The sequence below is a fragment of the Neolamprologus multifasciatus genome, chromosome 11 (assembly GCF_963576455.1).
Source record: "Neolamprologus multifasciatus chromosome 11, fNeoMul1.2, whole genome shotgun sequence".
Taxonomy (NCBI): domain Eukaryota; kingdom Metazoa; phylum Chordata; class Actinopteri; order Cichliformes; family Cichlidae; genus Neolamprologus; species Neolamprologus multifasciatus.
In genome coordinates, this window is record NC_140449.1 from 24891695 (window position 1) to 24908894 (window position 17200).

Here is a 17200-nt window from a genome sequence, read left to right on the forward strand (position 1 = left end):
ACCAAGTTCAATAAAATTCAATGTGGCAGATTGCATAATTGTGTTGAAAGCCAAACAGAGACTTATTTTTAAATTTACATTTATTTTATATAAACTATTTCCCATGAAAATAACCAAGTCTGCGGATATGTTTAATAAAAGTGTTAATTCTGTTTATTAAACAAAATTAATCACTGGTGGTAGTGGAGTAGTATTTGATATGCCTCAAAATCTGATCAGATACAAATGATCTCTTTAGGCAGATCCCACTAAAAGTACAGGCAAGTAAAGTACAGTGGGGCAAAAAAGTATTTAGTCAGCCACCGATTGTGCAAGTTCCCCCACTTAAAATGATGACAGAGGTCAGTAATTTGCACCAGAGGTACACTTCAACTGTGAGAGACAGAATGTGAAAAAAAAATCCATGAATTCACATGGTAGGATTTGTAAAGAATTTATTCGTAAATCAGGGTGGAAAATAAGTATTTGGTCACCTCAAACAAGGAAAATCCCTGGCTCTCACAGACCTGTAACGTCTTCTGTAAGAAGCTTTTCTGTCCCCCACTCGTTACCTGTATGAATGGCACCTGTTTGACCTCATCATCTGTATAAAAGACACCTGTCCACAGCCTCAACCAGTCAGACTCCAAACTCCGCCATGGCCAAGACCAAAGAGCTTTCGAAGGACACCAGGAAAAGAATTGTAGACCTGCACCAGACTGGGAAGAGTGAATCTACAATAGGCAAGCAGCTTGGTGTGAAAAAATTAACTGTGGGAGCAATCATCAGAAAATGGAAGACATACAAGACCACTGATAATCTCCCTCGATCTGGGGCTCCACGCAAGATCTCATCCCGTGGGGTCAAAATGATCATGAGAACGGTGAGCAAAGATCCCAGAACCACACGGGGGGACCTGGTGAATGACCTGCAGAGAGCTGGGACCAAAGTAACAAAGGTCACCATCAGTAACACACTACAACGGCAGGGAATCAAATCCCGCAGTGCCAGACGTGTTCCGCTGCTGAAGCCAGTGCATGTCCAGGTCCGTCTGAAGTTTGCCAGAGAGCACATGGATGATACAGCAGAGGATTGGGAGAATGTCATGTGGTCAGATCAAACCAAAGTAGAACTTTTTGGTATAAACTCAACTCGTCGTGTTTGGAGGAAGAAGAATACTGAGTTGCATCCCAAGAACACCATACCTACTGTGAAGCATGGGGGTGGAAACATCATGCTATGGGGCTGTTTTTCTGCCAAGGGGACAGGACGACTGATCCGTGTTAAGGACAGAATGAATGGGGCCAAGTATCGTGAGATTTTGAGCCAAAACCTCCTTCCATCAGTGAGAACTTGAAACGAGGCTGGGTCTTCCAACATGACAATGATCCAAAACACACCGCCCGGGCAACAAAGGAGTGGCTCCGTAAGAAGCATTTGAAAGTCCTGGAGTGGCCTAGCCAGTCTCCAGACCTCAACCCCATAGAAAATCTGTGGCGGGAGTTGAAGGTCTGTGTTGCTCGGCGACAGCCCCAAAACATCACTGCTCTTGAGAAGATCTGCATGGAGGAATGGGCCAAAATACCAGCTACTGTGTGTGCAAACCTGGTAAAGACCTATAGTAAACGTTTGACCTCTGTTATTGCCAACAAAGGTTATGTTACAAAGTATTGAGTTGTATTTTTGTTATTGACCAAATACTTATTTTCCACCCTGATTTACGAATAAATTCTTTACAAATCCTACCATGTGAATTCATGGATTTTTTTTTTCACATTCTGTCTCTCACAGTTGAAGTGTACCTCTGGTGCAAATTACTGACCTCTGTCATCATTTTAAGTGGGGGAACTTACACAATTGGTGGCTGACTAAATACTTTTTTGCCCCACTGTATATGCATCAATTTGGTGTTACATCATATATAACATAATGAAATCACACAATCAGGCGTTATCTTTGTAAACTGTTATCCACTGTACCCCGCAAAACGAAGATCAAGAAAAAGCAAAAGAAAGACTAAAAGCTATCAGGTAGCAACTGTAAGAAGAAAAATAAGCAGTTGTTAAATACAGAGGTTACAAAAGTTGGTTACCTCTTCTTCTACCTTTAAGACTCTGCTGGCCAGAAAAAAACAAGGAGCAACATAGAAAAAGCACAAGAATTAAAACGCAAATGATGAAGCAAGCTGCTGCTAAAACATATCTCCAGAATATGAACACACGGCCCTTCACTCCTGAATGTGAAGCACTTCTGAAATCACGTAATCCCCAGAGAACAGGCGCATGTTAAAAACATTAACAGAGGGCCTCTACTAAATACAAGAAAACAACCAAGCAATCCGTGTACTTTACATAAGCCATTACAGCTGGCAAAACTTCAAGAATGTGTGCATGCAAAAACAACCGCACAGAAACACAGAGCCACAGTATAGTCGGAATATCTGGCTTCATATGCACCTGCGATTTAAAACACGCTTTCACACACACACTGCACAACCTAAAGTGTGCTGGTATTCATCCTGGATCAGCTGGGGACAGATTTACGAGAGGAGCGGCCACATTCATTAACACAGGTCTTGGCCAGCGGGGCTGTATTTATTAAACACGTTCACACAAACAGACCAATCAATGCAACACACAGTCTGCAGGCTACTGCTACGTTTCACAGAGAAGTCACAGAGAAGCTAAAGAGAAAAAAAGAGGGAAGGAAAACAAACAAAAAAAACAAGACAGCTGATTGATCCTAAACAGATTGAACAAATCCTAGATAATATGTTTAACGGTGTAAAGAGATTGAGGTTACAATCAATTGCACTGCTTGTAAATACAGCCAAGCAAGCGCTTAACAAGCAAACCCTTGTTTTTTTTCTTTATCCCATGAGTGCACTGAGTTCACCGAGTTCACAAAGCCACCACTACCAGCTTCATATTACAGCAACATAACTTCTCAAGCGCTTTTGATCTAATGCTCTATGACTGCATTTCAGTAATTTCATTCATTTTACTCACCGTCTGTCTCAAACGAAAGTCAAAAGTGTCTGATTGTCAGCACAGCTGTCCTCAAATTCACCCTCTCCTCCTGCCCTGTCCTCCTCTCCCACTCTTCCTCTGACTCCTCCTTTTCTCCCTTTTTCCTCCCTTCTCTTCTTTTCTCCTCCCACATCTACTGACAATGTAAACAATCCACTTTTCACAGCTTATGCCTGTCTTTTCTCTTGATTTCTGCCTCTTTAATCTTTCCAAGGTGTCTAATCAGACTTCGACAGCCAGTGTGCCAATGAGAGGCCTGTGGTGGGGCACACAGACTCATTTCACCCGCGTCATGCCCTGATTCTGCTAACTGGGCAAGTGCCAGGCCTACATAAAACACTAGCAAGCTACAAAGACATATCCTCCATTTCCCTCTCTCAATCGGCTCCTTCACATATTGTGGATTCTACACACGAGGACAGCTGACCCCGTGGCTGATAACCCTTGTAAGCCACTTCTACCTTCTGTGGTTCTTCTGTAACACATTTCCAGCTTTGAGTCTGGCTTTTATTCCTGATGTTAAACAAGTTAAGACAGCTACAATGTCTGAAATATAACTGCTTTACAAGAGCAATGATTTTTTACCACAAGTCACAAAGGAAGCAATATATCACAAAGAACTGCTGCATTGTAAACAGTCTTCTAAAAGAGAAGTAAAAACCGCAGGCATGCCTACTTCAACATTTTACAAACCAAACTGAATACAAATGGACACTGAGAGCCAACTTTGCACTTAAAAAACCCCATGCAAATAGGAAGGAAATTTTTAACAACACTTTAACCATATGCAGTGTAAATGTGGACATACAGCAGATGGACAAAATAAAAGCAGAAATCTTATAGTGTAGTGAAATCTAATCCATGAGTCAGGAATAAATAATGCATTTATCAAGAGTTATAATTTTTTTTCCAGACTTAGCCACAGATGTGTTGATGAACTACGTTGATATCCATACAATTTCTGCACATAAATAAACCTTTTAAAGTAAAATAATGCAATTTGAGCACCCAGCCGTGGTTATTTTCATTTTATTTTGGAATTACAATTTTGGTGTCACAATGCAAATATAATCAGGATGACAGAGAAAGAACCTCTAAGGAAGTAAAAGCCGTTTTTGGAGTAGAGCCGGCAAAAGCTTTGTCTGCCGTCATTCTCCAAAGCTTCTGTGCAATCCCTAGAGGCCCCATCTGTACCCGTCAACCTCACGTGCACCAGGTAGGGACTAGCAGTTGCTCTTGCATGACAAGCTTTGCAGTCAAAAACACCCTTTAGTCCAGGACCAGGGCTGCCCATTTGATAACTAATTTTAATCTTGATTGTGACGTTAGCTTCCCACGTGTAAATGGACATTAACCAAGAAAGAAAGCAGCAAATGCTGTACAACACAACTATATTATTCAACCACCTGAAAACAAGACAAACGGCAGTATAATTAATGCACAAAGGACTAGAGAAACAATGCAATGATTATTAAAATCAATCATCCAACATCAACTCAGACAACACATGCGTACTACGTGTCACTAAGATGCACTAGAATCACTGACATAGTGTCCAAAGATATGTGTCCAAAATATGTGGTGAGTAGAGAAAGGCTTCAGGAAAATAGTCAAATTACTGGACAAAAGATATATTATCAAAGTAAAAATACCTGCATTATGTGCAAAACATTACAGGGGAAATTTAGAGGAACACAAGGCTACTGAGTACTATGAGTTTTATTCACATCCATTATGTAGATACAATGAAAGGAGTGATAGACTTTATATTTAGTTTCTAGGAAGTGCACTTCCTAGAAACTAAAGGAAGTTCACCTAGATCAGGTGAAAAAAAAAAAAACAGAACCTATTTCAAAACCTTATTTAATTAAAATTAAATAATTTAATCGGCAACCCTATAGGAAATGATACTAGAAAATAGGGCTGGGCGATATGATTCTTTTCTTCTGTATAACGTATTTTCAACACTATAAGGCACACTTAAAATCCTTTAATTTTCTCAAAAATCGAGAGAGTGCCTTATGTATGAATTCTGGTTGTGCTTACTGACCTCGAACTGATTTTGGCGTGCAGAAATCTGTTAAAAAATGTTTTAGTACAACTTTGGTAAGCCGCACTGGCTCGATGGATTGTCAGAGCATTACGGCTGCAGTAGTGAGGAGCTTCACGGAGTAATCTGGGTCCAAAACTCCGTCCACTTCAGGTCCCAAAGTCAAACGAACACTGAGAGTTAAAAACGGTCTAAATTCTTTCATCTTTAATAAAATCATCAGCGTTGCTGCTTTACCAGGTGTAACAATTAAGTTTAACATACAGGCATCCATGAAAACAGAATTGATTAAATTTAACGGAGTTACAAGTTAACAGGAAGTTAGCTCGCTAGTTTCCACCTAAACATTTCATTCCATGTTCTGACTGAGAGATTTTTGAAACTAATAAAACGTACAGGTCTGCTACCACTTCCAACATAAATGAAGAGAGAAAACTAAACATTAGTGGCGTTTGCAGGGTTACTGAAGTTGGACTACCTGGTATATAATGTTGCTAGCGACACAGCTATGTTAGCATAACATTAGCACAGTGAAGCTGGAGGATAAACGCCAACTTTTTTTCCACTCATTAAAAGTTAACGTGAGGGATTCTGGTGGTTGGGGACAAATGCAATCGCATAGCAGGATGCTATAAATGGGCCAAACTTCAGTCAGGAGAACATCTGAGATAATTCATCGAGGTTAGTTATTAAGATACTGCAACAACATGGGAATAGAACAGCTGCGAGAGAATTCAACATTAAAGAATCAATGTTATGGAAGTGGAGGAAGCGCAGTTTTTGGCTTTCCCCATATTTCAAAAGTGCTTCATCTCTTTGCTATGACTGTCGCCCAGCATAATTTGCAGATGATAATGGTTTTAGCTGCTGCGATGCTTTTGACCAAAACAGGCGCAGCTTGATGACATCATCAACATGCGCTATCGTGATAGAGCGGTATAGTCAAAATCTCTATCGTTGGCCAAATTTATATCGTTTCTATCGTATATCGTTTATATCGCCCACCCCTAGCTGCAGCATTGGAGTATGAAGCTTAAATCCCCTAAGTAGCATACTTTTGCACAGCTTTCTATTGCTGATAAAACATGGAGATGCCAGCTAACTGACAGTTGATATTTTGATACTTGGTGAGCTCAAGAAAATGCCACAATATTGTTTTGAATTGATTTTTTTTCTTGTTTTATTTTATGGGTAACATGGGCACAGTGGTACACACCTACACCAATGCCTCTACACATGCTGTTACTCATTCTTGCAAAACTTAGTAACAGTGTCTCAGTTTTCTGTTTATTGCTTTTGCTGATGTGAAATGGGCCAGCTTATGTGATGTGGATAACTGAAATCTGTAAATGCATAAGGTAGAAATCATTTTTTGAGACTGCAGTAAAGATTTAATCGCTCTGTAACAACAGGGCTAATTGATTGGCTTGGGATAGAAGTGAGCAAGAAAATTAAGTTCTGTGGAGAAAAATTGTTCAGTGGCTTCTTCACTGTAATGCTGTGGTTAGTGTGGCATAAACTCATTATTGTAGTGTTAAGCATTTTTCTAGAGGTGAATGGTATTCTGTTGTATCAGCTAATTTGTGCTTTTTCTTGCTTTCTTTTTTTAAAATCAGTGGTCGCAGACTGACTTCCCAGGGAACCAGAGATCTGGACAGAATTGCTGGCCAGGTGAGAAACTCATTTATTCTGTTTTTAAAAAAATAAAAATCACCAAACTGTCTAAATGCTAAGAAGTTTGCATACACTTAACAATAACTCAACTGATTAAATGATCCTAATAAAACTTTATTCAGAGATGGCGTCATGGTCTTTACCTTCTTATATGGTACAGTGGAGGCTTGACATATTCAAGGGGTCTAAAACCTAATCTAATCGAACCTAATCTAAAACAGGCGCAGCTTGATGACATCATCAACATGCGCTATCGCGGTAGAATCTCTATCTCTATCGTTGGCCTAATTTATATAGTTTCTATCGTATATCGTTTCTATCGCCCACCCCTACTAGAAAATAGGAATTTTAAATATCACATTATAGCTTGCATCCAAATTTCATGTCCCATTTGAGTGCTGATCTCACTTTTATATTTCACATCTACCTTTCTTTCAGGTTAAACCCCAAAATGCACTATTTTCACTGTACCACAAACTTAAGGTACGCTTAAAAACAACAAAGAAAACAAAATGAATATATACAAAATACAATATTATTTCCTAAATAATACCCAGAGAGTGAGCTGCCTTGGCGGAGGATTGCACTCTCAAAGTGTTGCTTGCTTTTTTTTTTTTTTTTAATTTCTTCTAATAACTGCACTTATTTATATGAATGAGCAGGACCAAATTTTTTTAATTAATGCAACAAAGTTTACATTAGCAGCAATGCATGACAGCATGAATGTGAAGGCAGTGTTATATTTGCATGAAAGTGCTATAAAACATTTCTGTCACAAAAAAATATTAATGAATTACTGTAATTTTAATATCAATCAATATCACAGGGATTGCTGTTTTAGTCATAATTGCCAAGGTTATTATCGTTAACGAAAACTAACGAAATAACGAAAACTAGAAGTGAAAAAACATTTTCGTTAACGGAAATAAAAATAAAAACAAAAAAAGGAAAACTAACCAAAACTGGAATGAGTGTTCACAAAACTAATTAAAATTAACTGAATTTATAGCAAAAATGTGTTTAGTTTTCATTGATGTGTGCGTGTCATACAATAGTCAAGGGTGAAAATGAAGTTTAGTTTCCAGATTTTTTTCTTGCTGTGTCTCATTATGCCAGCAGGTGGCAAGTACGTTAGTCGAGTCGTCTGTGTTGCTGCTCCATCCACGCGCAGAATCATGTCAGGAAAAGTCGGAAGAAAGCGCCAGAGTCCAATTTGGGATTACTTTGAATATGACTGTGTTTTGGATAAAGCAAGTGTCTTGTAGTGGAAACAGACAAATTATGAGGGACATTTCTAAAGGGAAAAAAATCCCACAAACCTTAAAGTGCACTTGAAAAGCTCACACAAGAAGGCTAAGCTAGCTTACCTTGAGAAGGTAAGGGAGCACACTCAACCCTCATCCCCAGAAAACAGAAGCTAACCCCAGGCAAGGCAGCGTGATGCATCCCGAGACAACAGGACTGGGATATCTACACAACTGTGTGAGTCAATTACCTTCAAAACGTTTATCAATTCACTTGAACCAAAATTACGAACACCCGGTGCTGCAAGAGTTAATAGTCTCATTGGGGCCAAGATATACGTTTTATAGTTGCCTGGTATCAATGGTTGTTCATCTGCCTTTATTTATTTATTTAAAGAACCCATAGGTGGGAATGTGAGTTGTCTGTCTCTGCGTGTTAGCCCTGCGACAGACAGGTGACCTGTCCAGGGTGCAGGGTATGGTAGCTGGAATAGCAACATACCCAAGGATAAGCAGAAGAGAATGACTGATATGATGAAACTGGGATTTTGTTACACTTAATTATTGCAAACACAACTAAAACTATAACTGAAACTAATCAAAACTAAACTGAAACTAAGGATTTTCAAAAAAATAAAAACTAAACTAAACTAGCAAACAATTGGTAAAAACTAATTAAAACTGATATAAAATTGAAAATCTGAAGTCAAAACGAAATAAAAATAAAAACTAATGAAAATTGCAAAACTATTAAAACCCTGATAATTGCGCAGTTCTACCCATGAATCCGATATAGTGTATTTTATCATCAATAAAACTGTTTTTTTAAATATCTTGCTGTATTTTGTATAAGTTAATACTCAAGTTTTAAAAAACCAAACACTAAAGCTCTTCTGTTATACCTGTATGCAAAAAATACACTGCACCCCAAAGATTTCATAGTTCAGCAATATTGATCAATCTAATAAACTTAAACTTGCACCATCCTCCCTATTCTGGTATTTTAAAGAGTACTTAGAGGACATATTAAACAACCTAACTAATAGGGTTGCCAACTCCCAGCAAAAAAATAGGGAACCACCCCCCACCCTTCGCCTCGTGATGCTTAATTGACGTAATCGTAATTAATGCATGCGTAAAACAGATGCACAGAAAACTATTATTTTTCTACAATAATTAAATAGATTCTTCAACAGAATTGCAGACTGCACAGATGGTACCTTCTCAAAAGAAACAGTACTATAACTTACTAGGGTATATTAGATTTAATAGTTACTATATACAATAATGGACTTCTATACATTTTACATCAGATGAAAACTTTGGTTGTAAGATTCAGATAATTATTTATTAAAAGCTAGACATTTTAAATGAGAATAAGAAAGAAAAGTATTTCTTTGTGCCCCCCTTTTCGCTGTTAATGCCCTACCTGGACCCCTGGCAAAACTTTGCTAGACACGTCCCTGCACAGTTATCAGCTGTCAGCTGGTGTAGAAAAGGATCCTGGTGTAGAAAGTAATATTAAATAAATTCTAACAATAGCTTATCAAGCTTAAACGTGCTGCTGTTGTTTACCCCCTGGTTTCCTCTTTCTGGCGCAAAGTGGGCGATAAACAAACAAGAGAGACGGGACTTGCGACAGAAAAGCCGATCAGCTGATCATTGATCAGTTTCATGATTGAAGTAGCAGCAGGAGAGAGAGAGAGATGGAGGGGGAGAGAATGAGAGACAGTCGCTCCATATCTCGGTTGTTAAGCTTAACGTGGGAATGCTTTACAAACATTCAGAGATTAACTTAGACGCTTGCTTTACTTCTCTGGGATAACTTTCTCGGAGATGGTTTGGTAGCGAGGCTCCAAATGCTCAAACAGATCGCTGACAGGTCTCGCACGCCACAGCCGCTCTATCACGTGACGCATACTGCTCCGACGTGCTAAGGTCACGAGCTGGGCTTTGTGAGGCGCTTTTGTGATATTTAATGGATCGGATTACATTTTTTATTTCTCTCTGATATCCGATCCAGTAATTTAGGTCAGTATCGGACCGATACCAATACGTAATATCGGATCAGTTCATCCCTAATAGATACCATCAGTTATTTTCAATGATGGAACACTTGCTCAGGATAGAGATAACTCAAGCTCTGTTCACCGTTTTAGAAGATCACCAATATTATAGTTATTATTTACACTCTTAGGTATCACCGTATTTATGAGGTTCATACCTTTCGTGCCAGGTGGCTGAAGATTGTCTCCAGTGAGGGTGCACCAGCCAACAGGGAAGATGTCCCTTGAGTCATAGCGGCAGTAGTAATCAAAGGCTCCTCGCCAGCCATCAAAGGTGACCAGCACCTCAACACCACGCAATGCACCTACTGTCGCTGGGCAGATAAAGTGGGGATTTTTCCGGTCTACAGCCTCCAGCTTCATCCCCACTTGGAAGGAGTTCTGCTCTGGGGCGGGAGGCTCCTGCTGGGGAATATGGAGTGAAAGAAAAGGGTCAGATATGGTAGTTATCAAACAGTCAAACCGTGTGATAGATGTTCTTATTGTGTCATACATCAGAAGAGTTGGCCATCTTTGTGAATGCTGAGCTTTTTGAGCTTGTGAGCCTTGTACAGGTACCTTGTGAAAGATGCGAGAGGGAGCCATCTCTGCTCCATTTAGTGTTTTCAGAAGGAACATGGGCCAGGAGGACGCATTGAGTCGAAAACCTGAATAAGGACACAAATATTCTCATTACGACACCAGCTTCAAAATGAAAAGGTTGAATCACCATGAATCAAACAATGAATCATGAAATTATTCTGTAAATTAAGCAAGAGTGAAAAGAATCATTCATTATCATCAAGGATAATCACTACAAAAGTAGTAGGCTGTGTTCATTTTGACAGCAAATTTTGATTCTGTTTTAGTCATGGTCTTTTAACTAAAACATCATTTCGTTTTAGTCCGATTTATGCATCTAAAGTCATTTAGTTTAAGTCAACCACGTATCAAAAGAGTACCATAGACTAAATCTGAAGTTGGTTCTGTCGACTAAAATATAAAGTGTAAAAGTTTGCCATCTTCTTAACCACTCAAAGTTGCTCCACACTGATTTTTAATGGAGAATTTAAAAAAGTAAACTGTTTTACTCCTCTCTTCCTTCCTCACATTGACATTTTGTTTCTTTCATGAGAATCATGGAGCACGGGAATCTCCCCAAACACACACCCACCCACCCACACGTCTGGGTTTGCTATCCTCGGGACATCGCATTTGCACAATGCTTTCCCTAGCTGCTTACCATAACCCTAACCAACAAAAATGAATGCCTAACCCTAACCCTTACCCTAAACTTAACCATAACCCAAATGTAACCCTGACACTAAAACCACATTTTGAGTGTGAAAAGTGCCTTTAATCCCGTAGGGACCTGGATTTTGGTCCACATGAGGGCTGTTGGTCCCTACCAGTATAGTAAATTTCAGATTTCGGTCTACACCAAGATAGTAAGAACCCGTACACCAGACCTCTGCCCACTAATGCTGCCTACGGTATTAGTCCCTGTCCTCTTCCTATGTTTCCACTGACACACACTGTTGGCACACTGTGGAGAGATACGCATGACAAAGTCTCTCTTTATTAAATTGGCAAAAAGTGTCGTAGTGCTTTTGGAGTTCTTGAATGTGTGTGGGTTAGGGTTCAGGATTAAGAAAGAGAGAGAGAGACATAGAGACACACACACACACACAAGCCCGTTCAGCTATCTTAGTGAGGACCTTCATTGACATAATGGTTTCCCTAGCCCCTTATACTAACCCTAACCATTAAAAATGAATGCCTAACCCTAACCCTTACTCTAAACCTAACCATAACCTACTTGTAACCCTGACACTAAAACCCCATTTTGAGCCTCAAAAAGGCCTTCAAACTTGTGAGGACCAGTGAGTGTGTCCTCACAAGTGCCTGTTGGTTCTCACAAGTACAGTAGAATGCAGATTTCGGTCCTCACAAAGGTAGCTAGACAGGAAAATCTAGGATCTAGATCCAATCAGAAGAAAATCACTTCTGATTGGATCACTTCCAAACTAGTCCCGCCTATCTACACATCTTAATTAGCCCTGATTGGATCTTGTCTCTTGTCTCTCCAAAGTGTCAATACATGTCATCATAATTTTGGTCCTCATGCATTAGTTTTTATTTAGTTATCTTCTTGTTTTGGGGGGAAAAGAAACAGTCATTGATGAAAACTGTCTCTAAGCTTTTTTTAATTCATCATAATTCGACTCCATTTCTGCTCTGTCGCTTTCTCAGAGCAGAGACAACAGTAGAGTTTGTGAAGTTAATTCATGACTGTGTGAAAATGCAAAGATGCTCATGTGTGGTTGTGCTTGTGTCCTCACCAAGCGGTGGCTGCAGCATGCCTCCGTTTTTTTCACAGCTGCCGATAGGCTGGATCTCTGAGGAATCCACCAGGCGCCAGAAGTCGTTTTTGTTGTCAGACCCATCCAAGCGCAGCCGCAGCCGCGAACCCGTCAAGCCCACCACTGTGGCGATGCAGGTAGACGTGGTGTTTCGCGGGTCCTGAGCCTCCAGTTTCATGCCTGCCTTGAACTCGTTTACGGGAGGTGTTAGGCTCTGGACAGTGATGATAGCAAAAATATGGAGAAAAAAAAGAAAAAGGAATGAAGACCTATAAAAATGACACTTTGCAATCAGCCATGAATCTACATACCTGTCTGAAACATGAGGCAGGGGCAGCAATAGTGCCTGTCTCTTTCAGGTATTTCTCCCAACTGAAGTGCCCTGCAGAATAACAGGAAACTTTAATACATCTTTTTCCAGTCACGCGCACTGCCACATTTGTTACATTGTATGTACAAGATTTATATTTTTACCATGACAAAACAAACAAACAAAAAATATATATATATTTTTTATATTTATAATTATGTAAAAAAATGTCTGAATAGTTAATAAAAATACTGAAACAAAAACAGTGTCACATTGTTTTTGCTTACATTTGGTGAACAATTACTTCATCTACCATTGCTTTATATACCTTGGTACTGTGAGGGCACGCGGGAAGGCCGTCCACTCCTAGCATGCTTAATCCTTCGGGCATCTTTCCACTCTATCGCTAGAAGAGCCAAGAAAGGCAAGAAAATCCTTTAACTATGGGTAATCTTCTCATCAGTCAACACGTTGCAATACCTGGCAAAAATCACTGCTCCAGGCAATGTCAGGAATTAGAGGACTATTACAACATAACAACATTTTCGGGGCATAAAAGATGACATGCTACATATTTCTAGCTTCACCTACAATCTAGAAATAATACAACATGTTAGAAATATATTAATCATAAAACAAACTCACCTTTCTGTGGTACAGGTTTCCTCATGCTCCAACAATACTGACCAACTAACAAAACAAAAGTGGCCTCCACTGTAAAGGCAATAAAACACACAAAAACTGAGTTAAAGCTTAGTCACGCATGTTTGTGGCAATTTTTTCCTTTATCGATTTAAAAAATAGAGTCACATTCTAAACATTAGCACACACACACACACACAAAATGTCACCTTGAAGTCTGGAGACAGTTGGGCATAAATCAGCTAACATGATGCCTTTGATACAACACTGCAGCATCAAACTTCAATAAATCCATTTACACACGTTGGATTTGAAATTTTCAGCCAGTTTAAATGGAACTGTATTATTCTAGTGTCTTTACCGCACAAAAGAAACACCTTGAGGCAAGTGAACTAGTTTACAAGCACTGTGATAAAATATATTGTTTTTAACCTGTTAAATTGAGTTTCATTTTCTCAAGTGCAACAAACATTTTGTTTCTCAAATGACCAGAAATAAACAGGAAATTCCGGGATTTATCTTCAGTAAGGAAACCTTTACTCTGCACCACTCTATTAAGCATAGACATTCCCCAAAAATTGTAATTATACTAACAGATGGCGGAATATTTCTAAAATCATAGATAACTAAGGCCATCAAAATGCACAACTCTTAATTTACATCACTGACAAAGAACCAATCACACTAATATATTCTATAATATATTCTTGAGGCCAAAGGCTCAGCTACTACATATAAAATGTACTATTGTTATTCAAAGGCAACAGAGAACTGGAGACTTTACTAAAGCTTACTTGTCTTCTCAGGGGTTCATCACAAAGATCAAAAGTGCACTGCATGTGGACTTGTGGAGTTTTTCACATGTTACACATACATTGTGAGATCATAATGAATAACTTTGTTGAGATATTGACTGCTTATGTAAGAGATTTATCCCAAAAACATGACACTGGTCTCTCAGTTAAAGCAGCAGAAACAAATCATATACTTAAGTCTTCTCCTCTTTAAAAAGCTCACATCTGGAAATATTATGAATGACTTTCCATTCAACTTTGATCAAATAATTTAATAATTAATTTAAAAAAAAAACAACTAGTATTGATTACAAAAAATTGGTTTATTGCCCATAATATAACGCATAGTGTCTTGAATGTTCATGAATGTCTCGCCGTCTGTCAGCAGGCCAAGGTTACGGCAAGAGCAACATGTTTTAAGGCTCAGTGACCCCTGTTACCTAACCCGGGCTCACAAACACTACAAACCAGACACAACACAAAGGTCAGCAGGTCAACGGATATAAACAAGTGCTTCAAGTGGCTGCTTCTGCAGTTTCCCCACACCCCACTGCGACATTTATTACCACAAAGTAATCAAACAAGGCCGATATTTAAGTAGTTTAAGCCAGAAATGTGAGGACGTTAGTAACAGTCGCAACGCAGATGTTAACCATCTGCCAAACATTTGAATTTGCTGAGAAAAAATATTCCCGCTTTATTATGAGGGCTGTTATAAATTAACCGAGCTTGCGTGGAAAATGTAAAAGAGCAAAGGCAGAGCATCCACAGTGTCGCTTAAACCAGATATGGGCTGTTCATATTATAAACGCGCCTACCTTATAACTTCATAACCGTTTTGCTGCGTTTCTCCTTATCGGATGAGCTCCCTTTCAATAGAAGTGCGCCTTTTTCCACCGCCAAAGGGGGGACGGCTCCCAAATTAAAGCGACCGGCTCCCTGTTTTTCAGGCTGAAAAAAGTGACAGGAGGACTGGCATCAGTGATCGGCAGCAGCACATCCCTCCTGTTGCAAACTCCAGGGAGTAACAGTTGTTTCACACATAAATGGAGCTCCTAACTTTATATTCAGAAACAAAATATCACCGGCTACGATGGAGAAATTTACTGAGCTTCATTCAAAACACAAAGCCAGCACATGGGACCCTCTTCCCCGCCCTCTCCTACGCTTTATTTCCATGAATACTCATTTACATGACAGCAGCGTTAACTGTATTAATCAGGAGTTTAACAGCAACCCCTGCTGCACAAACCTCTCCAAACACCACTGAATGAAAGTCAAACATGCATGAAGCCAGTGCAGACATCTCATCCAGCAGGCTATGCTACGCACGGCTTCACAGACATGCCCACGGATTTAGCGTGCTAGCTTAGCATGCTAGGTGGCACGCTAGTTCGCCGACCTGATTTTAAATATTAGCATTAGCAAAACGGGAGCGTACCAGCACTGTGAGGTTAGTTAGCGGTCATTTCGGCTCAGCGCTGAAGTCGAGCCTTAACGGAGATGCCGCTTGGTGTATCCGAGGATGTTTACCTTGCTTTGTAACGTGTGTATTTGTTTCTAGCGCTTTTGTGGGTCCGCCATTTTTTCCCTACACGATGAGGAGGGGTGTTTTGCCAACATTTCTTGTCTGGTAGACAGTCCGGCAGACGGGCAAGTCGAGCTAATGATGGGGAAACGGCACAGCAGTGACCCCTAGCGGCAAAAGCTGGTATTTTAAGTAGTTGTTAAAAATGCAGTGAAAATGTTTTATAATAATAATAATAATTATTATTATTATTATTGTTTTACATACTTATATGTTACAGATCATCAAACCGATTTCACTCAAATAGAACCTGTCGCATAAAATGAACTAGGCTTAAAGGTTGCAAAAGTAACACATCATGCCACAATCTTAAAACAACAGTTGCGAAACAAAGTCACTGCTCATCTATCAGTCTGGAAAGGGTTTTAAATATATTTCCAAGGCTTTGGGATTCCAGCAAACCATGTTTAGAGCCAATTTCGCAGGCCTGCCAAAATTACTCCAAGAGTGCATCCATGACTCATCTAGGAGGTCACAAAAGAACCCAGACCACTCTCTAAAGAACTTGCATCAGTGATCAATGACTTGACAGTTTATGATTCATCAATAAGAAAGAGACTGTGCAAAACTGAATCCATGAGAGTTTCAAGACAAAATCCACTGCTGACCAAAAAGAACACAGTCTCATCTCACAAATGCCAAAAAACATCTCGATGTCCCTCAAGACATTTGGGAAAATATTCTGTGGACTGATGAGACAAAAGTTTACGTTTCTGGAAGGTTTGAGTCCTGTTAAATCTGGCATAAAACCAATAGCATTTCATAAAAAACACATCATACTAACAGTAAAACATGGTTTTGGTAGTGGTCTAGGGCTGCCTTGCTGCTTCAGGATTTGGACGACTTGCCATCATTGATGGAACCATAAATTCTGCTCTCTACCATAAAATCCTGAAGGAGAATGGCTGGCTAATGGTTTGTGTCCGAACTCTCAACCGCACTTATAAAAGAAAAACTTATAAAAAAAGGAGTAGCCAAATCAAATTCCAGATTTAAATCTGACTGAGATGCTTTGGCGTGACCTTAAGCAGTCTGTTCATGCTCAGATGTGGCTGAATTAAAGCAGATCTACAAAAAAGAGCCAAATTCCTCCTGATGTAAAAGACTTATAGCCACTTGTCACAAACACTTGGTTTCAGTTCTTATTGCCAACGGTGGTGCAACCAGTTATTTAGCTTTAAATATCTTGAATATCTTAAACCTATGAGAAGCTTTTTTTTTACTGCCAAATCGTATTTATATAAATTATTTATTTAATTATTATTTATTTAAGTTGAAAATTTAAAACGTGTGACAAATATATTTATATAAAAAAGAAAGAAATCATGAAGGGGAAAAAACACAGCACATGACTCTAAGTCCTATATGCATTTTTTGTCTCATATCTTATGACGCAGACATGGATGACACCGGCATATTTTCAATAAGCTAGTAGTAGTAATCAATATTAATACAGGCAAAATTATTCAAACATTTTATTCA

The 17200-nt window shown here is 39.2% G+C and overlaps 1 protein-coding gene across 6 annotated transcripts in view; it reads right to left on the bottom strand.

Annotated features, from left to right (window-relative positions):
- LOC146508583 (polycomb protein SCMH1) overlaps positions 1-15798 on the bottom strand; it is a 31522-nt gene extending 15724 nt beyond the window's left edge. Inside the window, exons 1-8 of one of the 6 annotated variants that reach the window (XM_085177164.1) lie at positions 15664-15798; positions 14949-15081; positions 13340-13408; positions 13023-13100; positions 12696-12766; positions 12364-12598; positions 10601-10689; positions 10201-10447 (exon numbers count right to left, since the gene is read on the bottom strand). In XM_085177164.1, coding sequence (XP_085033290.1) covers positions 10201-10447; positions 10601-10689; positions 12364-12598; positions 12696-12766; positions 13023-13100; positions 13340-13364 — 745 coding nt within the window. In that variant the 5' untranslated portion in view covers positions 13365-13408; positions 14949-15081; positions 15664-15798. The other 5 variants (XM_085177169.1, XM_085177163.1, XM_085177166.1 and 2 more) reach the window with 5 other exon arrangements.
- Positions 15799-17200: the final 1402 nt, after the last annotated feature.